Here is a 22,003-nt window from a genome sequence, read left to right on the forward strand (position 1 = left end):
CAGATTGTCTAAGTATGATTAATCGCCCAATGACCTGTAAATCCATTGCACAGAAAAGCAGAAAATACTACGTATTTTCAGTATAACTGCATGACTGTGTGTTTGTCCGTCCATCTCCAGGAGCTGCAGTACCAGCAGGCTCAGTCCTCTCAGGGTCCTGCAGATAAGTTTGTCCCTGTGGTCAGTCAGTTCATCACTGTGGCCTCCTTCAGCTTCTCTGATGTAGAGGAGTCACTCAGTGAGGCCATAGAAGTGGTGAGTGGGAAACAGATAACAGATAACACTAAGCAGTCTCAAGATATAAATACATACACCCAATGCATACAATACCCCCTGCTTCCTACTTCCAGCCAGCATATCATTGTTACAGTGTCAGTTTCTCTCCAGTACGTAGACCAGACCAAATCTTTCTGTCATGTGTATGACAAACAAGCATTGCAACTTAAATGTGTGTCAACATAGTACAGGAAGTTCATGACAAATGACCGCCTTCACCCACCATGTCTCTTCTTGAAGTTTGGAAAGGCACTGAGACACTTTGGAGAAGACCTGTCCAACCTGCAGCCGGACGAGTTCTTTGGGATCTTCGACACTTTCCTCACAGCTTTCTCAGAAGCCAAACAGGACAACGAGAATATGGCCAAGCGCAAGGAGGAAGAGGAGAAACGGGCCCTCATGGAGGCACAGGTTAGAAGACATGATCAGCTCAGATAAGAGAGAGAGATGTGCTGTAGGCAGACGTGTGAAAACATTCATTTCAACGTATACATAATATATTTGTAGGGGTGCAACGATTCACCGATACAAATCAGAATCCATGTTTAACATTAAAGATGCGACCACATCGATGCGTGGACTCCTGGATCGATCTAAATGTACCAAGAACCGGTCGACGGCCTGATTCTAAAGTTACAAATCTGTTGACTGAAGCTTTGATGCTAACTCTGCACAGCGTCTCCGCTCTCGTAAAAGGTCAAAGGTCAACGAGAGACTCTCCCGTCACGAGAGTAACCTGTGCAGGTGTTTCATCAAAACGCACCTATTTGATGAGTCTTTGGAGTCTTGTTTGAGGAAACGTGTCACGTAACACTCACGTAACGCATTTTGGAACGTTGCTTGTTGTCACATAATTTGTTGTCAGTCTGTTTGAGCAACAAAAACACTTGGGATTCCCTGGTCTTTTATGAAATATACAGTATATATTTGAAGGTAAGCAATGCTGCTTTTATAAAATTGTTTTATTTTAATTTATAATGGAAAATCAATGCCCACATTAAACAAATGTGAAGGACTGTGTCAGATTGCATGGAATCACACTGAATCACTCCGTATTAAAATGTACTGTCCCTGTATTGTATCATAGCCCATGTATCATGCATCTAGATAGGTACGGATCCTCTTATAAGGGAGAGATGCACAACCCTATGCATGTGACTAGTTTTTTACCAGTTGTCAATCACATATTGGTCACTGTCACTGTCACTGACACTGCCTACCCACTTTGCCCATTTCCATCTTGCTCTCTTATTCTCCAGCTGAAGAGAGACAGGGAGCAGAAGGCGAAGAAAGCCAGAGCAAATGAAGAAGAGGAGGGTGGTGAGTTTGATGACCTGGTGTCGGCTCTGCGCTCTGGAGAGGTGTTTGATAAGGACCTGTCCAAAATGAACCGCAGGAAACAGCGGAGACACAACTTGGTCGACAGCAGCCGGGAAAGACCAGTAACAAAACTGAACCAGTAGCTGGGACACTTCATGGACAGCAGCACCTGACAGGGATTGCTAAAGCCCTGCTAAGAATGTGTCGGTCACTCTGTGGTAGGCATGGAGATATTAATTTCACTTAAATCCACATTCTGGTTCATGGGTCAAGGTTGCATACAGAGAACATATTGACAGCATATAGAAAAAGTGCAACCATCTATGGACTTTGGCCCGTCATTGAACTACCCTGCACTATGAAGGGCCTGAGGCTGAGAAGACTATTGGCTGCCAATAATCTTTTAAGCCATTTGTCAAGAGATCACAACTGTCTCGTTATCAGCTTTCATACGGAGAGGAGACTTAAGGGAATAGGTCAACATTTTGGGAGTCTAGATAAGCTTAGTTTAACTTCACGTAAAGACTTGGACGCAGGGGGAGGCAGCTAGCCTGGCTCTGTCCAAAAAAAATTTATTCTCACACACTGCTTCCAAAATTGCAACCCCCAACCTCTTGGACATCGCCTCAACCCATTTTTCACTTTACACTTAGATGGAAAAAGGGCACGTTTCAGTAGAAGTTTTTGTCCCCTCTTCTGAATTAGCTCGCTAAGTACGCTATGCATTAGCCTTTTTGGTCTGCATGTATATGTGTAGTGATGGAACTGGATTTTTTAATCTGAGTTATGTACTGTTGAAATGAACATACTTGCATCTATGTTACGGAGGTATGCATAATTCACACCTGGTGTGAGCTGTCCATTTGTGATCGGATGTCATCACCCAGGACGGATGTTAATACCAGGTCTGAACAGGGCCTTAGATGATGAAAATTATACTTTCTTGTCTGTATGATCTGTATGTATATGAGGCTACTGCCAGCAGTCAGTTAGCTTAGCCAAAAACAGCAAGTCTGGGTCTGTCCAAAGCTAACAAAATCCCCTTACCATCACCTCTAAAACTCACCAATTAACATATTATATCTTGTTTCTTGAATTCTATTACAGCACTCCACTGTTTCTTGGAGACTGTCGTTTGCCAAGAAATAGTTCCAGCACAAAACTATAATCACAAATGGTCATATAAGAATCCAACCACGTCCTAATTCTAATCTCACTCTCGGACAGAGAGCGAATAGGTGTATTTCACCGACAAAATGCAGTTGACGAGACAAAGAGACCACAAAGTTTTCCTGTGTAAATTCAACTTGCACTACTCTAGTTCTTATGTTAAAAAAAAAAAAAAAAAAACCTTCTTATTTTTAAACTGTGTGTGTGTGTGTGTGTGTGTGTTACAAGAGTGGCTGCAACAAAGTACCACGTTGAAGAGTCTAAAGCATGGAGAATGAATGGTTGACTGGTACAGTATGCTTTGCTTTTTCTTGTGTTCAAAATTGACCCTGCACAGGATATTTTGCACAATATTAACATAATATATAATTGACAATGAGTGACACTGATTTTTAATATGAATCGATTTGACGTGAATGAAATGTGACTTTGCATTGCATGTTTAGAATGTCTCGGTTTCTCCAGAGCTGTCAGATGTATTCTCAGCTCTCAACGTAATTTATGGAGCTCAATTAACGTATCTCAGTGGATTGGCCTGAAGCAGAACACTGTACCTTTCTGTGTTACTATAATAATTGAAGAGGACTTTTCCAAACCTCATGATTTTGAGTGTTTTTATGTTTTTTTAATGGGACGTTTTTGCAAAAGAGAGACAGAGACACAGTACACATTATGTATGTTCTCAGATAGAATATGTTTCACAAATTATAGCGTAATAACATCCCTTGTGTATTCTCCCAAGTTTGCACACTTCTGGTTTAACCGTTCATACGTTCCATTAGAATGATAAATTACAGGTCCTCTGTTGATGTATGTAATGTAAAATGCACACGAAATATCAAAAACTGGATAGTTTCCTTTCTGTGAAGTGTTCAAATGTTTGTTGCTGGCTCTCACACACTACTCCATCCATTCCATTTTTAAACAACAGTCTGAAAATATCTGCACAATTACATCCTGCAACAGTTGTATTTATAAAGTTGATGTATTCCCTTTTTTAATTTTTACAACGATACACTGGATTGCATCCCTTATAAATAAATAAGTATAATTGTACTTCTCTGACCAAGGATCAGTATTATCAGTCGATACGGGTTTATGCAGTAGTCAAGTGTAACATGGGTGAGACGATGAAATCACAGGTGTATTATTTATGAGAATTACCGTCCCCATTTTCAAGTATACATTGGTGGGTTTGGTGTGCACTCAATTCAATTTAGAAAGTGGAATAATTGTTGTGTTAATGCTCATTTTAACAAAGAGTACAATACTCTGGAATTGATTTGGACCAAATGTGACCTGTGTCAATTTTGAAAAACTCGTTGTGTGTCAGCATCAGATTTGTAGATGGTGTTCTACTCATCTGTCTTAAGACTCTATATCCAACTCTTGCGATGTGAAACAGTTTCTCAACTGCATGGGACACTTGGACTCTTTGATTTACTGTAAATAAAACATATAACGCTTGTTCTGTCTATTCAAAAAAGGTTGTGCTGTTGGCAACAATTAATGCTACCGATGTCAAGCTCACTAACTGTTACTGAAATGTCCAGTATCAGTAAAAGTGGGAATAATGATATATCTACAGATATGTTTTTTTTCTTTGTAATTGTCTTCGGGGTTTTCTTAAGAATGGAAGTAGTAGAACGGGAACTAAAAGAAAGAAAATAACGATACTGTAAGTGCAACCATTTTTATACACAGTCGCCTATTTGCAGGGGCTCAAATGTAATTGGACAAATTAACATAATCATAAATAAAATGTTAATTTTTAATACTTTGGTGAGAATCCTTTGCAAGCAATGACTACCTGAAGTCTGGATCCAAATGTTGGGTTTCCTCCTTTGTGGTGCTTTGCCAGGCCTTTACTGCAGCTGTCCTCAGTTGAGTTCTTTAGTTTTGTTTTGGTGAACCCTCTGTATTTACTCTTCGCTTCTCTTTATGGTACACTTGAGTAATGATATGCTCACCTCCTGGAGGGAGTTCTGCACTTGCTTGATGTTGTGAAGGGGTTTTTCTTTACCATGGATAGGATCCTGGAATCATCCACTACTGTTGTCTTGGATCCAGGCCTTTTTTTGTTGCCGAGCTCACCAATGCATTCGTTTTTTTCGTTTCATTTTTTTTCCTGGGTTTACAGCAACAACCCCCCCCCCCCCCATTTTAATGTAAATGCCCTCAAATAATTAAAGCTGAGAGTCTACACTTTAAGCCCATATTCATTATACAACTGTAACTTTAACATGTTTGGTAAACAGCTAAAATAACAAAAATGGTGATATTACATATGGACCTAACTTTATATATGTATGTATGTGTATATATAGATAAAGGTAGAGAGAGAGCGAGGGCGAGAGCGAGAGTTAAAACACTGGATGATAAATTGATAACTGATAATCTGTCAATTCAAGCCAAAACAGCTCAGATTCAGATGTACGAGGAAGTAATAAGTTTATAAGCTCCTCCCCACACAGGTGACTCAGAGGAACCGCAGAGTGATGCTGAACGCTCACTTGGAGAATGTTAATGACTAATAAACACAAGGTGTGTGTGTGTGTGTGTGTGTGTGTTCGGGGGGGGGGGGGGGGGCTGTATACTGTACAGTGTACTAGCTATGGAAATATTGTTTGTCGCCCCTTGTGGAGGCTCTCGTGCACGCAGAAACGAAACAAAGCTGCATTCAAGACCGCGCCTCGGCAGAGCGAGCGCTTGTATGAAAAAGCCTACCTCAGTACAACACTACGAATGTATACAGCAGGTCACGGCTGACGATGACATCTGCTCGGCGGCGTTTAAACAATAAAATAACGGTTTAACGTGTCAGAAATGCTCCGCTGCGTCCCCCTCTGTGCTGCGGGACGTTCACGAGCGCCCAGCCCACATATGTTTCATTGGGCAACAGCGCTGCGCGAGCTGCTGGTGCCCACTTCCTGAATACACAGCAACAGATGAAAACGGCTGTTTTTTTTTTGCAGGAGCCAAGAAACACCAGCAGCGTATCATTTCGTCCCGATAACCACAAGATAAGCTTTGGGTTTCAACTTCCAGCGTCGTCGGGCTGCGTGACGAGGAGTGTCGCCGCTCCGCCGCGATGGTGGAGACTCCAGCTGGCTGTCTGTTTGAAGAAATCCAGTATGAAGACATCCAAGTTGAAGTGGTAAACTTACTGACCAACAACAGCCCCAAGATAGAGCATTAACGTTAGCTCTGCATTGGGGGTGGGGGGTGTTCCGGTGGTAGGAGTTAAAACGCAGCTACGCATTCTCTCTGTTCATGAGCAATGCTGAGGTAAAAGGCAGACACAGGCTGCTGGTGTAGCCTAATGCTACCGTTTACCGCCCTTCAATGTGAAATACAGTGAGCGTTTGATACTCCGAGGTCTGAGCAAACCATGAAACCATGACAGCATTTGCTACTGAACCTAAATGCAGTTTAACAAGCACAGCAAGGCCCCAGTTCTTCTTGAAAGGGGCATACTGGTCGTAAACTATACACTGGTAAAACTCAACTGTAGCTACTTTTTTTGTGTGTGTGCAGAGGCTGTAAAAATACAGGCAAGAGTGTAGAGGGAGGTATGTCCTGTTTACCATGGCCAGATTCATCTTCTGGGGGGGGAGGGGGGGGGGGGTGCTGTTACCCCCCCCCCCCTCCTGCTCCTCCTCCTCTCTGTGCATTGTGTTCTGAGTATTATCAGGGATGGAAAGTGCTAGAATATTTGACTCAAGCATAAGTACTGTTACTTTAAGTAAAGTTACCTGTGCAAAAACGTACTCCGGTAAGAGTAAAATGTAGGCCAGTGGCATATGATGATGATAATGTTAAATGATATAACTATTAAACTAAAGGCCCGCTTTAGGCAACAAAATAAAGTGGACTAGCAATGTCAGCGTAGCAGAACGATGTCACGCCGTCTTTGGGTGTGAACCGCACCACCAAGCCAACAAGTACTTTCTTTTCTATAGGTGGACATTTTCAGCCTCATCAATTATACATATAAGACCACCTGCCTCAGAATAACTGTACAAGAGTTAACCAGAAAAGAGGACAAAACTCAAGACAATTACACAAAAATGGCCGACAATAAATAAAAAAGAGCTATGGACACCGCAGCTGGGTGCAACAAGCATTATTAGCCTGCATAAATGAAATAACCCTTCACTTTAACAGCAGAATAACGCACCACCAAGGCAGACAATACAGAGATGTATAGACAATATTACTCCACAGCAGCTGCTGCCCATAGAGCACAAAGAGCTGTGCAGTTTCTGTGCAGTGCAAACCCACACAACGCTACGTTTCCGGGCAAACGCAGTAGTTGTTGACATCCTCCTCTGTACCAACGATTTCCAGCAGTTGGTGAGTTTGCTATTGCACTCACCCGTCTGAACGTCATTCTGTGAGTCTTGTGCATCGCAAACTCTGCCTCAGTCTGCTCTGGGTTAAAATTCTCTGCTCGTTCATTCCCAATGCACAATCACCAGTCCGCTCAACTAGTGGTGCAACGGCTGGTTGACTAGTTGATGAGTAGATTGAAAGAAAATTGCCTGTTTGTACTGTTTTGATAATCGATGGATCGATGAATCGTTTCAGTCATTCTTTTTCAAGCAAAAATGTAATTTGCTGGTTCTAGCTTCTTAAACGTCAGGATTTGCTGCTTTTGTTGTGTCATTTATGACAGTAAGCGTAAGCGACAGTAAGTCTTTGGGTTTTGGACTTTTGTTTGGACAAAATAAACAATTTGAAGACGTCTCTTTGGGCTCTGGGAAATTGTGATGAGCATTTTTTAATTTTTTTTGGACGTTTTAAAGACTAAAACCATTCATTTATTCATTGTGAAAATAATAATGAAAATAATTGTTGCAGCCTAGTCTGACTCACCGGATGTAGGCAGTTGTAGTCTGCCATTGGCCGATTTCAGTCGGACTAGAGTTGCAGGGGTAATGTATTTTTGTAGGCTAACCCGGAAGTTAGCATCGCCCCGGTTCTCTCGACAAAAAGCCAATGGGATTGTTCCATGGGATTTTGGATTGTTGCAGAAAATAAGCTCTGTGACAAACAAAAGTTTATGATACTTACACGTTTTGTTCTGCAAGATAATCTTCACTAATGAACACCACTTTTATGATTTTTGAAGCGTAAATGGAATCGCCAGAAATAAAAAGCGACGTTAGGCTATATAGGAACTACACCATGGTCGCATCACTTCAACGTCACCACCACTAAGCTTCACTTTTAAGAGAATATAGATAGATATAGATATACAGACAGATAGATATAGAGTATAAACACAACGAAGCTGTAAAGGCGGACTAGTGAGTAGATGACTTTCCGTGTTTCGGCACGAAGACGTTTAATGTCCGCGCCAACCTCTGTAGTCTCATTTAGCCACTCGTTAGCAACCGCCTTTTTTAAGACATGGAAAACGTTCAAAAGTGGGGTATCTACTGACATATTTTCTGTCATAGAAGAAAATCTGGGACTCATTCCTGCAGCACTCTGTCCTCCTCCCCCTTCGCTATCTGCGTTTTACTGTTTTGCAAGGGCACCGTGGCGCCACCCAAGACAATTGTGATTGGTTTAAAGAAACACAAACAAGCCAGAGATGTGACTTGAAATGTAGCAAAGTACATATACTTGAGATAAAATGAAAGTACACCAAAATGCGACTTTTGTGGCGGTAGCGAGAGTAAATGTAATTTGTTAACTTCCACCCCTGAGTGTTATATTGTTGTGTTGTTGTCCTTCAGGCTGTTGGCAGAGGAACATTTGGAGTCGTCTTCAAGGCCATATGGAAAGGAAAGGATGTAGCAATCAAGACCATTGAGAGTGAGAATGAAAGGAATGCTTTCCTTGTTGAGGTACTGTAAACACCTTTTGTTGCTCTTCTGTGTGCAAGCATGAAACGTGCAGCCAGCCTCCTACTTCACATGTGTGGCATTCCTCAAAAGAAGCTCGCTAATACGACAATATCCTGGCACTTAACTTCTGTCTGTACTGTAATTTAGTTGGAGCACAAGTCTCCTTGTCTTTGATAACTGGAGAATGTTCCCACAGCCTGCTGGGTGTCAGCTGTAGCCATTTAGACCTAATAATGATGATAATAATAAGCCTAACCATCTTAAAATATACATTTTGAATAAGAATAACAATAACAAAGTTTTATTATTTTCAAAACCTTAGTTTGAGCAAAATAGAAATGTGTTTTCTGCAAACACTGTTTTGCATTTTTTAAAAAGCAGCCAAGGTTTCTCAAAAATTAAATGTCTCTCAAGCACAAGCAGCCGTACCAGAACTTTGTCTTGTTATTTCACTTGTCGTGGTGCGTTCATGCGCCCCTATTGTCATTTGATTGCAACCATGTTTGCGTATTGTGAGTATTGTTTTCATACGACATAGAGTGGGCAATATGATGATATACGTATATCATGCTATGATATATACATTTCAGCTATACCTTTTTAAACTTTGGTAACTTTCCTTTTAATATCTCTTGGTGTATTAGAGGCCATTGTGGACAATTTTAGAAATCAATGAGCAGGACTGATTGATGGCAATAATGGGTTTTTACATTATTTTTTGCTCCAATATGAAATACCTTTTATTTGTTGGATTAACCAAAATATTAATGCACCACAAACGCAGCCACAAACACTGAGCCATAAGTGTTACTTGGTCTTTGGATATCAATCAATGTAATCATATGAGGTACAATCACAGTGAAATGTAATCCTGCCAGCTTTAGTGCTAGTATAATTTTGAATATATATACAGTATATTAGATGAATAATATAATATATATATGTGTATATATGTATGTATATGCTCCAATGTAATACAGACAGAGAGATTAATATATAGATTCATATATTCATGGTAACATGTATTTTGTGTTTGTGAACAGCTCCGCCAGCTCTCCCGGGTGAATCACCCCAACATTGTTAAGTTGTATGGCTCCTGTGACAATCCTGTAAGTATACAGTACTCAACACTGTGATGCTGATAGCTTGTGTATTGTTAAACATTATCAGCACCCTTCTCTTATGATGTGTGTGGTAAAGGACACACCACCTTCTAAAAACCAAGTTGTTGTTTTTTTTGATAAGATTTGTTTCACAGCCATCCGTAGCATGAAATGTATTTATTTATTTATTTATTTATTTAGAATCTGAGGACAATAGTAATATAATATAATAAGTCTTCTAAACTAAACTAAATTAGTTTGTCCAGAGAGCACTGACAAGTTGATATTTACAGTGTAAAATAACATGCCACTTTTTAACAACCAAATGTTGGGGGTCCTGATCAGAACTATTTGTTGTTCTGTGCTTATGTTAAAAAAACCTATATCAGCCGATACACAGTATGATCATCTGAAATTTAAAGTTTTTAATATCAATACCGATATTGTCCAGTACGGATAAGCTTATAATTTCCTTTTTATATATATTTTTTTGCGTTGTGTTGTATAGTTGCCAAGGGACACACTATTCCGAGGCAGTCTTTCAACAGGTTATTGCAAGGCACCTCAGATGGTATCCGCATATTAACTTCCTTGCAATGTAGAGAAGCAAAGCATCCACAGGGTCTCTCAGGTATTAAACACTGTCTGTGTCTTCCAGGGATGATTTAAATAAAAAAACCTAAGAAAAGAGGATGTTAAGTTAGCAACACATACAGTTTGTACAATGAAACTTTGACAGAAGATTTCCTTTTTAAGAGGTGCGCAAACTCTACATGAAAATATAATTTACTCACATGAAAATGTATTGCCAACACTTCTGAAATGGTAGCAAACTAGAAAATATAACGACTCGAACAGTAGCCTTTTAAAATAAAATATTGCTGAGGTTGCAGGTGGCTTAACAGTTTATGTAGCTGGTTGAGAGGAAGTTACAGATGACCCATGCTTCACTGTCATGCTTTCACTGCTAAGGTCCCATGATTTGTGTTCTCAGGTCTGTCTGGTCATGGAGTATGCAGAATGTGGCTCTTTATATAACCGTAAGTCATATTATGTCTGTAAAAAAAAAAAAAAAAACGTTGACTGGGTGTCATGATCAACAACATGAGGTAGTAATTATTGCTACAGCAATTGGTCTTGGAATCACAATAACTATTATGGTGATTTAAAAAATGTTTTTACTAAATAAGATGGGACAATATAAGGAACAATATCAGGAACTATATAAATACATCCGTTAAAATCATAGACCGTGTATAAACATGGCCAACGCGTACAAAAATGAAGGCAAACTCTCCTGGACATGGCCGCTGCCGTCTTTTGCGCTGGTGACGTCATTTGGAGCCAGAGTCTGTGCAGGTATCGAGGTCCTGCCCATACACCCACCCTGACCCAATCGTGAGCACACTACAGTCAGTCTCAGCTGTCAATCCTGATGTATCAGAAAAAGGAACACTTGAACAAATACCAGCGTGATAAGAACTACCTAAAATGACAGAAACCATCTTTGGGAAAAATGTATTTGATGTGTACTTTGATTTTTTTTTTTTAGTTTGGCCCATGTCCAATCTGATAACATGGAGGGGGCGGGGCTTATGACTTATACTGCAGCCAGCCACCAGGGGGGGCGATCGAGTCGTTTTGACTTCACTTTTGGGGAGCCGTCATGTCGTCCATCTTTATATACAGTCTATAGTTGAAATATGCAGGGAAAAACCACACCAATGATGCCATTCACACTCGTAACAGTTCCAAAGTGGATTTGCCATAAAATGATGTGTGTGTGTGATCATATAGTGTCTCTTGTCTCATTCTTTTGCTTCTCTTTTTGCTCGTCACTTAATCAAAGTCCTGCACAGTGCAGACCCACAGCCCCACTACACAGCGTCCCATGCAATGAGCTGGTGTCTGCAGTGTGCCCAGGGAGTCGCCTATCTGCATGCTATGAAGCCAAAGGCCTTAATTCACCGGGACCTCAAACCACCAAAGTAAGACTCATTGTGATCAAACAGATAGCTTGTTTGTTTAGAGTTTTTGTAAGAATTTTGTTTGTAGAGTTATAGAAAAGAGATTTCAATCATGTATGACTGCACTAATAACTTCAGATGATCTAGATATCCCTAGTATGCGCTGGAATGTCTCCTTATATTTCTACTTTGTTCCTGCTCCGACTCCGCACCCTGGTAGATGAATGAGCTTATACCTGCACTTGCCATTGTCTGTAGATTGTTGCAGGGGTGACGTAATTTTGTAGGCGAACCCGGAAGTTAGCATCGCCCCTGGTTTCCTCGACAAAAAGCCAATGGGATTGTTCTGTGGGATTTTGGATTATTGCAGAAAATAAGCTCTGTGGCAAAACTTATGATACTTGCACGTTTTGTTCAGCAAGATAATCGTCACTAATGAACACCACTTTTATGATGTTTTTGAAGCGTAAATGGAATCACCAGAAGTAAAAAGCTAACGTTAGGCTATAAAGAAACTACACCACGGTCGCATTACTTCGACGTCACCACCACTAAGCTTCACTTTTAAGAGACTATAGATACATATAAATATATAGACAGATAGATATAGAGTATAAACACAAAGCGGCTGTAAAGGCGGACTACTGAGTAGATGACTTTCCGTGTTCGGCATGAAGACATTTAATGTCCGCGACAACCTCTGTAGTCTCATTTAGCCGCTCGTTAGCAAGTGCCTTTTTTAAGACACTTAAAAGCTTCAAAATTCACGAGTGGGGGTATCTACTGATGCATTTTATGTCGTAGAACAAAACGTTGAAATCTCTTCAGCTTGTGTTAACTGCAGACCTTATTTCAGGCATCTAGCCAAAAACCCATTCAAAAAAACCCACTGACTTCCAGACGAGGGAACCGGAAGTGTAAAAATGCTGACTCATCTCTGGGTTTTAGAACTCATTCCTGCAGCACTCTGTTGATTTCTATAGAGAAGGGATTGGTGAAGAGTAGAGGCCTGTGCATGTTGTTGGGCCTTGCACTGCCAGAGGCATGTGTAAAGAGAAGGCATGTATGGAAATGCATAATAAGAGTTATACGCACAAGATTTATGGCCTCTCACTGGAAATAGTGGGGGGGGGGAGTAAATCACACTTTTTGCTTTAAAAGGAAAAATCCCTTGTAGATTTATCCTCCATTGTTATATTTAAGTATAAAGTGATGCTCTGCCTCCAGTTTGTTCAAAGGCCCAATAGAGCAAGTACAAAAATAAAGCCCTTTTACTCAATGCGAACTACCTCAAAGAGATTCAGAATAGATCAAATAAAATCATTTTATTTCATTGTTTTTAGCCATGCTAGTGGCCTGTCCTGTTCCGGGATGGATTGCCATTGACATTTAGTACACACATTCATGGTCCCCAGAGGATTTGAGCCTTGGTGAGCCTTTTGACTTTTCATCTAGCGCCATCATCAGGTCAAATTTTCTTTTTATGACCAAATATCTGCAAAGGTATTCAAATTTTCACACTTTTCATTCACAAATCTATTTTTCTGAAGTGTAACAGGATATCTATAGTGTGTAACAAATTCTTGAATCTCTTCATTCAAAGGGCTTTATTGATATAAAAGTTTCAAAAACAATGTTGCCAAAGCATCTAAATACAATTTGGACACATAGACATATTAATCCCCAGTGCCTGTCTACTGTTATGTTGCAGTCTACTCCTCGTGGCCCGTGGGACCGTGCTGAAGATATGCGACTTTGGAACCGCTTGCGATATTCAGACATACATGACCAACAATAAAGGCAGCGCGGCCTGGATGGCTCCAGAGGTCTTTGAAGGTGAGCCACAAACACTACTTCACTACTTGTCATTCTGGAGCTCCAGCCAAGAGCGGGCTAAATCAATTTGATTATTAGTTCAATATTGTTTTGCCACAATCGGTGTCTAGATTTTGTAATTTTGTCACATAAACTGTTTTAATGTCTAAAATTGTAACATTACTTCTGATTGGATTCACTGTCAAAAGATTGTCAGGGCTGGGCTGCTCTGAATTTGTGCTAGCCAAAGGGTTTCCTTGATAAACTACATTATTAGTAAAATGGGATTAATTACTGCACCTCCATTTTCATTTTCCACTTCACCCATTTCTCTTGCACTTAGCAAGATGGATACACCCTTATTGCTCTTGCACACAATGGGCCTCATTCACTAATAGGTGCGTAGAAATGTGAGGTGCACACCGGCCAATTTTTGTTCTTACCACCATGCAGATGTTGAAGTGAATCAGAATCATTCTAAATTACTCAGAGGACCATTGTTCGAATCCCATTTCAAACTCATTTATATATTTTCCTAAACCTAACTAAAAGCTTTCTAAATCTGAATCTTTTATAGACTCTGCATGCCTGTTAACAGTAGCTCCATATGCGCAATTTCATGGAACTAGAAATTGTGGGAGTAGCCTATCGTTACGGGCCAAGTTGATTAAAACAATGAAAACCAAAACGGTCACTTTTCAATATGGACATTCTCATATACTCATTTTAAGTTAGGGCTTCGACACTCAGATTTGTGCGTTCGCAGGCCCTGTTTAAGCACAAATGTGTGGGTACGCACTGTATGTGAATGAGGCCCAATGTGATTGCATTGTGTTAAAATAATACCTATAGAATTTGATTCAGTACCCTCCAGGTTGGTTCACAACTTGACAGCATTACCTAGCTGCGAGCTTCATTTTTACCTGCATTTTTGCCGAATACAATAATATGTGACTTTGGTGTGTGTTCCTTTAGGCAGTAACTACAGTGAAAAGTGTGACGTGTTCAGTTGGGGTATTATCCTGTGGGAGGTCATCACACGCAAGAAACCCTTTGATGAGATTGGCGGCTCTGCGTTTTGTATAATGTGGGCTGTCCACAGAGGTGAGCAAAATCCTGCACCAGCTACAACTATAATAGCAACTGCTTTGATGATTTGTAGTTTTGTTTGTTTGTCCCTTTTTTTCATGAGAACACTGAATCAAATGAGTGTGATGTAAAATGGTTGCCAATCAGTTGGGGCTAAAGAAAGTTTGAAAATGAAACCGATCTGTTGGTGTGGAGTTAGAAAGAAATGAGCTCACCAGACCTCTGTAGCCTAGAGGCTAGGGGCTTCCTTAAGCTGAATCTGTCGGTGGTGGCGTTGCATTGTGGGTGATGTAGGCATCAGATTTTTTTAGTTGATTAAAGTAAGTTAACCTACAAGTTTTCTGCTCTCTTCGTTTTGTTTGTATTTCTTATGAAGACAACTAGATTAGTCAGAATGGTTTTCCTGATGTTGAGTCTATTCATTTCTACATGGCGAGGACCGTTTTACCAACGTCCAGTCAAGCAGCCTAAATGAATACAATCCCTGGTGGGAGCTTTGATACTGGTGCTGCATCCCATTTCTGCACCACTTTAGTTTACTTTGTCTCTCTCTGCCGTTTGGCGCTGGGCGTCCAGTCAGCTTCTAAGCTGACAGCAGCTCTCTTGTTTTGATATGAGGAGATCAGTGAGAGCGGTTTGGAGTCAACTTGTAGTCCAGTAAGCCAAAAGAAAGCCTCACTGAGCTGCAGGCTGAGCTTTTGATTCTTAGTGGATCAGATGTACTAGCAAGGTCCAAGGTGCACAGACATATGTTGTTATGATGTTGTGTTCAGTTGTGCCCCCCCCCCCCCCCCCCCCGCAGTGATGATGGGAACCAGTGTTCTCCTCGGCAAAGCTCATCACAGTTAGACACTCCAGGCCCCTGACTGACTGAGTGATAACTGTGACGCAGGTACACGGCCTCCTCTGATCAAAGACCTTCCAGGGCCCATAGAGACTCTGATGACCCGCTGCTGGGACAAAGAACCCAGCCAGAGGCCGTCCATGGAGGATGTCAAGAACACCATGAGCCATCTCATGAAGGTATTAGTCCCAACATGCACTGTTTCTTTGTATCAAATGTTCTGAAAATGAACGTAAGATGTGTAGGATGCAACATGACACTTGAATAACTTTGAAGTACCCAATAGGACAGCAGCCAGGTGATTAAATTATTAGCATTTAGCAAAGTTCACAGGGTTAGGGTTTGAGACGGATTCAATTTTTGGAGAAACGCAAACCTGACGTCACGCACCGGTGGCCAGTAGCGTAGGCCTGCCGATCAGACCACAAGACGCCCACGAGAAGAAGAACGTTGTTTACCTTTTAACGTCTGCGTCTGGCTTGCAGTCTATGCTGCAAAACAGCGATTGCTAGAAGCTTCTTTTTGTTTGTGTCCATTTGTTTGAATCTTGCGAAAAAGAAATGGCCCAGGTCAGGGGTTAAAGTTCTTCTTCTTCTTCTTCTTCTTCTTCTTCTTCTTCTTTTCCTTCTTTTCCTTCTTTTCTTTTCTTCTTCTCTTTTGTTGTTTCTTTGCTTTTTAAGTGCGTTACTGCCACCTTCTGGATTGGGGGTTAATGTTCACAACATGACATCACACAAATGGGCCATGTGGTGTCACTCCCACACCGCTGCACAGCCTTGCGCTAATTCGCCGCAACCGCTGGATTTGGTGTGAATTGCAGCCTTATCCTCAAATTGGCTGTCCGCCCTGTTTGTATTTTAATAGATGGATTTCTTGGTCCCTTTAATTTTATTTATTTATTCTTATTTAAAAGAGAGAACATGTTGCTTACTATGAAGCTACAGCCAATGGTCAAAGTTGATTATTAGCTTATTAGAATTAGCTAGTACACAATAAAACTAAGACCAGCCTGGTCTGGAGGGATCAGTTTCCATAGTAACTTTAGTCAGATTTATTTAAACCTTTTTTATGAAACAGAATTTCCTTAAAAAAAGAAAAAGAAAAAAAAAAGAAAACCGAAAAGCCTGACTTAACTGAAATAAACCTGGTTTAACTAGTGATCTGGATTAATGAAACAGCCCTCAGCTCTGTACTTAACACAAAGACGTGAGTGGACTTGATATTCTCATCTTTGATCCTTTTTAATGTGGTAATGGTTTGTTAGTTCCAATACATTTTGATAAATCTCTCCTTGGGCTGAAACATTATGAAGGCCAAACTGTCATAGGCTTTTTTTTAAACATGCTGGGCACTGTGTTTGGATCCTCCAGTACTTCCCAGGCTCAGATGAACCACTCAAGCTCCCTCACCAGTCTTCCGCCAACAGAAGCGGCTCTTCATCAGCCACGAGCACAGGTAACTATCAGCTCTGCAGCGTCTACCGGTGCATGACACTTAAAGAAAGTGTCTAGTCAACAATTGGGTCGCCGTGTGTTGAATTCATTGTATGTTACAGGCAGAGAAAGTGTTTTCATGAATCTGTCTTTGTTCTCTGCAGGCTCGTATGCTGACTACACCATCAACAGTAACAAGAGTGACGACAGCTCGGAACACAGAAACTCCGTTGGCAGAGAAGAAACCCTGAAAAGCTTTGAGGCCAAATTTCCACTACAGTTCAAACCCTCGAAGGTAGAATAATCATAACAACAACAACTGATAGCACAGGATCACACTGTCAGTCACTGTGTTTTGTTCAACACAATTTTATGATTTCAACCTCTTTTCTTCCCCCTTCAGACGGCCACATTGCGAACCGGTCTGTCCAGGGTGTCCAGTGTAGACAGTCAACCAGCATGCTCCCAAAGCCCCACCCACTGCACCAGCCCTCTAACTACCACCAGCCAATCAGAGCTGAGGATGACATTTAGTCCCACAGGTAGGGCGCCTCATGAGAAGGATAAGGCAGCATTCAGACCACACGGTCATGATAGGCCTCGTATGCTGTTTATTTATCAAAAGCAGACGTGTTTTTAATCTGTTGATGCGGACAGGCGATCACTCGTGCGAGCCGACATACCAGCAGCCTGGCTTAAAGTTCTTCTTCCTCTCTTTTGTTGCTTAGAGGCAGTTGGCAAACTGCTTTCAAGCGCATTACCACCAGCTTCTGGATCCGGGGGTTAAAGTTCACAACATGACGTCACACATTGACGACATAGTGTCACTCCCGCACCGCCGCATAACCTTATGCTAATCACCGCAGCCCAACAGCTGATACTGAAGCTGCAGTCAGAGCAAAATCCTCTAGCAGGCTAACAACAACATTCCCCAAAGTTGTTCATTATACAGCGCTAGCCATTAGCCTCTCTCACTCCCTCGGCTCTGCCCTATGTGTCGGTGCCTGTGTTTGCCCCCAGGGCAGGGCTGAGCTCCACAACACACACAGCAGCAGTGTAATTTCAGAGAAGAGGCCTCGCTTGAGAGAATGAAATGGACTCGCTTGTTCTCCATAAGTGCTTCAAAATCCGCCAGTAAAGGAGACAGTTCAAGCTATTTATCAAGCACCTGAACAAGCAGAACATTAAAGGATAGCTTCACAAATTAAAACCTTGATGATGTGTGCATTGAAACGGTCTTCCTGTTCACACAGCACCTTTTAAAAGGTCCCTTACTAAAGTACTTCCAATGGAAGACATGGGGGACAGGTCTCCGTCTGTACAAAAATACACTCCAGAGTTCATGCAACGTTAATATGAAGCTTCAACAGTCTGAATCTTCCCACGTTGCACTTTTTACCCAAAATCTGTCATCGTATCGATTTGGCCACAACAAACACATAGTTATCATTTGCGATCATCTTCCTTGAAATTCAGTCCATTTTGTTGCATGTCTACTTTTGTATAATCAGTAGAGTCCAGATATGTACGACTTTGAAATCCTGAGTTTTCCAGTTACAGCGCTGAGGGCCGGGGTATGCGCAATCAGAACTAGTTAGTATGATATGTTGTCGATATCAAAAGTGTTTGTAGTTGTTCCAAACAACTACACTCGGAGGCGGAGTGAAAAGCCAGCTGTCACGGAGGGAGGGGGGGGGGGTGATATTGTTTAAATGTAAGGATAAATATGCACATTTTCAGACAGTCTCTCCCAGAAGACATTCATAGTGTTGCACCCGGTTGTTCAGACGAAAAGTGAAAATAGTTGCGTGTCAAGAATGGGGGAAAAAAGAGAGCTTTTAAATACAGAGATAACGCACACATTTTCGGAAAACATTCATAGAGTTGTTCACTTGAAAAGTCCACATACTGGCTCTTCAAGGGGCCAGTGTACTCCATTAGAAGTGGTGAAGCGGTGAGATAGAACTGAGTTGAAATGCGGCTGAGAAGTACTAACAGGAAAATGAGTCTATTTATCTCTTGGCCTAGTCACGGGGGGTGAAAATGCAAATTGGACAACTAATGAACAATTTAACATTAAATGAAATGCTGCATTTTCCAACCCAAGCCATAGCACCTCATTAAAATGCATTGTAATGTTATACAAGATGTATCTATAAGCATTGACCATAGAGCCTATCCAGCTGTTACACACCTGAACATGCCGTAAACATGACCCATGAAAAAAACTTTTTTTCCATTGTTGCACTTCGACAGGTTGAGTCTGACCACACCGGGATGACTACACACATACACACACAGTCAAAGCTTTTCATTCATGTTGCACTGTCCACTTTGCGCCACTGGGGGGCATTACAGTGCAACCTAACAGTGTTTGTATCTGTGCTTTTTGCGAACAGGAGCTCTTATACAGAGACAATAAAAGGTGTGTGTGTCTGTGTGTGTCTTTAGCTACCAATGGTTTTGACAGTTCCATTCCAATGGCCTACCTGAAACTGGATCACCAGTTACAGGTAAGTTTATTTTTTGCGTTCATTAGATACTACTAATACTACTAATAATAGTAATACTAATGTCACTGTTTTTTGACAGTTGTCTGTCTGACGGAGATTTTTTTGTACGTGATCAGTTATTTATTTCTATGACTTTTGACTTACGAAGTTTGGTTGAAATAACTAATTTTTAACCATTACATGTCAATACAAAAAACGTACCTGAATTTAAAAAGAGCAAAATTCCTTGACATGCAGAAATACTCAATCAGTTCATTACTTTGTTTAACAACGATTATCATAATTCACTGACTAATTCTTTACAATCAGTGATACATGTCAAAGCACACATGGTAGAAAAGAAAAGTGTTGATCATTGCATTGCAATGCTATGCATGTTTAATAAGGAATGTGAATATGTTAATGATACACATGCTGGACCTCAAGCATTTAACTTCTTGTTTTTTTTGTTCACGTTTCACTTTCACTAAATGGAATTATTATTGGTCTTGCTGAATCAGAAATAGGCAGGGTGACAGAGGATTGATTGATTCAGACAGATTGATTTTTTTTTTTTTTTTTTTTACTGAAAAATTACCGGTTGGTAATAGATAGTGGAGTAGTGTAGGATTTGAGAGGTTGGTATTCAAAGTCAGCCTAAACAATGGCTTGATGCTACCATTAGCTTAGCTTCGCTTTTCACAGTATTACTCTCATCCAATTCTTAATGTTGATCATGATGTTGTCTTAAATCAGGCGTTTTGAAACCTGTGCATGCCCTGTTATGGAAAAGTGTATTATTATTATTATCTGAGTTGTCCGTGTGCTTCCAGCCTCTGACCCCGTGTCCAAACTCCAAAGAGTCCATGGCCGTGTTTGAGCAGCACATCAGGATGGCTCAGGAGTACCTCAAAGTCCAGTCAGAGATCTCTAACCTTGTTCGTAGGAAGTAAGTCATGTCACATGTTGTCCGTTATCATTCCTACCAGAACTCTTCTTTGATTTGAGCATGAATTCAAAAGCTTCACAACTATTAAATCCATCTGCTGATCATGATCACCTAAGTCTGTGGTTCCCAACCTTTTTCTTAAAGGACCCCTTTAGGAAAAAGAGTAGCCTACTTCCTTTGGAATACATTTGTGTATATTTCATTATATTCATTGCATAAAAAACAACAACAGGACAGACTGTAGGCAGGGCTTTTTTAATTAGTCATCACACATTTCAGTTATAATGTATGATTTATGTGAGAGAAAACTGAACTGAAATTTGATGACATTGTGTTTATACTCTAAATGTATCTCTATATCTGTCTAGATTCTCTTAAAAGTGAAGCTCAGTGGTGGTGACGTTGAAGTGATGCAACCGTGGTGTAGTTCCTTTATAGCCTAACATTAGCTTTTTACTTCTGGCAATTTCCATTTACACTTCAAAAAAATCATAAAAGTGGTGTTCATTAGTGAAGATTATCTCGCTGGACAAAACATGTAAGTATCATAAACTTTCGTTTTGCCACCGAGTTTATTTCCTGCAATGATCCAAAATCCCATGGAACAATCCCATTGGCTTTTTGTCGAGGGAACCAGAGCGACGCTAACTTCAGGGTTTGCATACAAAAATATGTGATCCCTGCAACACTCTATTGGAATCGCAGCTCTCTTAATGGACCATATGCCGCTGAATCTGACTATTCAGTTCAGACTTGTGGAAGTGTTACAGGTCTGACAGTAAGATTGCCATGATGACTTCCGTAGAAGTGACTTCTTCAGACATGAGACATGTTAAATTCCTACAGATGAAAGTGGTGCATGTGTGAAAGGGGCTGGGGGCGATGCAGTGACAGTAACGCCGCTGTGCTGCTCCCTCTGTTTAGACAGGAGCTGATATCCGAGCTGGAGCAGGACCAGAGGGAGCAGCAGACTTCTTCTAGACTCATCCAGGAGCACAGCAAGCTGCTGGAGGAGAACCGCAGCCTGTCGGCCCACTGCCAGGGTCTGAAGAGCAAACTGAGCCTGATCAAGAGTCAGAACCAGCACCACAGCTAGGACAGGAGGGTTCCTCTGTTGTTTTTACTCTGTTCTCTTCTGGACTGCCTCTCTCTCTTGAGGGATGAGAGGACTCACTCCATGAACTGAACATAAAGTAGGGAAGCCCATTATCCAGAGAAAATAAGATATTACAATATATTATGATAATTTCAATTATATTGTGTAATGAAATACAGACTACAATGGGCAGCTATCAAAACCATTTTTTGGACATGTTTGTGGAGAAAGCCTCGAGCCCCCGAGTGGGTGTTTCCCATGACTGCCTGGAGGTGGAAGGACCTGACATGCTGTTAAAAGAGAATTCTGGTGTTTTTCAATCTGGGTCTTATTCTTAAAACAGACCATAATCACACGGCAGCCATTTTCCTCTGACGTCACGCTCAGGGCGGGAAGCTCAAATGCTGTTATCATGTTGTACTGCTGTGTTCCAGGTTTAAAGTCATATGATTGCAAGGAAATCATTATCATTTCACCGCCTCCCGATTGATCAGCAACTGAAGAGACGATAGATAATGAAAATCCGGAGGGACATCAGGCCATATTTCAAGGTAAAACAACATAATTTGATAATAGCACTAGTCGTTTGAT

At 41.0% G+C, this 22,003-nt stretch overlaps 2 protein-coding genes across 3 annotated transcripts in view; both read left to right on the forward strand.

Annotated features, from left to right (window-relative positions):
* daam1a (dishevelled associated activator of morphogenesis 1a) overlaps positions 1 to 4,541 on the forward strand; it is a 29,876-nt gene extending 25,335 nt beyond the window's left edge. The window contains exons 24-26 of one of the 2 annotated variants that reach the window (XM_070921081.1): positions 121 to 255; positions 517 to 687; positions 1,536 to 4,541. In XM_070921081.1, coding sequence (XP_070777182.1) covers positions 121 to 255; positions 517 to 687; positions 1,536 to 1,739 — 510 coding nt within the window. In that variant the 3' untranslated portion in view covers positions 1,740 to 4,541. The remainder of the gene's footprint in view (positions 1 to 120; positions 256 to 516; positions 688 to 1,535) is intronic. The other variant, XM_070921082.1, reaches the window with a different exon arrangement.
* On the forward strand, positions 1,483 to 21,715 carry LOC139298179 (mitogen-activated protein kinase kinase kinase 7-like). Its single transcript, XM_070921083.1, has 15 exons — positions 1,483 to 1,493; positions 5,848 to 5,923; positions 8,514 to 8,624; positions 9,668 to 9,733; positions 10,722 to 10,767; positions 11,577 to 11,715; positions 13,406 to 13,530; positions 14,485 to 14,613; positions 15,491 to 15,621; positions 16,813 to 16,897; positions 17,040 to 17,170; positions 17,279 to 17,417; positions 19,327 to 19,388; positions 20,201 to 20,316; positions 21,241 to 21,715. Exons 2-15 carry the CDS (start codon positions 5,858 to 5,860, stop codon positions 21,410 to 21,412), a joined length of 1,518 nt encoding a protein of 505 aa, XP_070777184.1. The 5' UTR covers positions 1,483 to 1,493; positions 5,848 to 5,857; the 3' UTR covers positions 21,413 to 21,715.
* Positions 21,716 to 22,003: the final 288 nt, after the last annotated feature.

Source organism: Enoplosus armatus, chromosome 15, assembly GCF_043641665.1.
Source record: "Enoplosus armatus isolate fEnoArm2 chromosome 15, fEnoArm2.hap1, whole genome shotgun sequence".
Lineage (NCBI taxonomy): Eukaryota > Metazoa > Chordata > Actinopteri > Centrarchiformes > Enoplosidae > Enoplosus > Enoplosus armatus.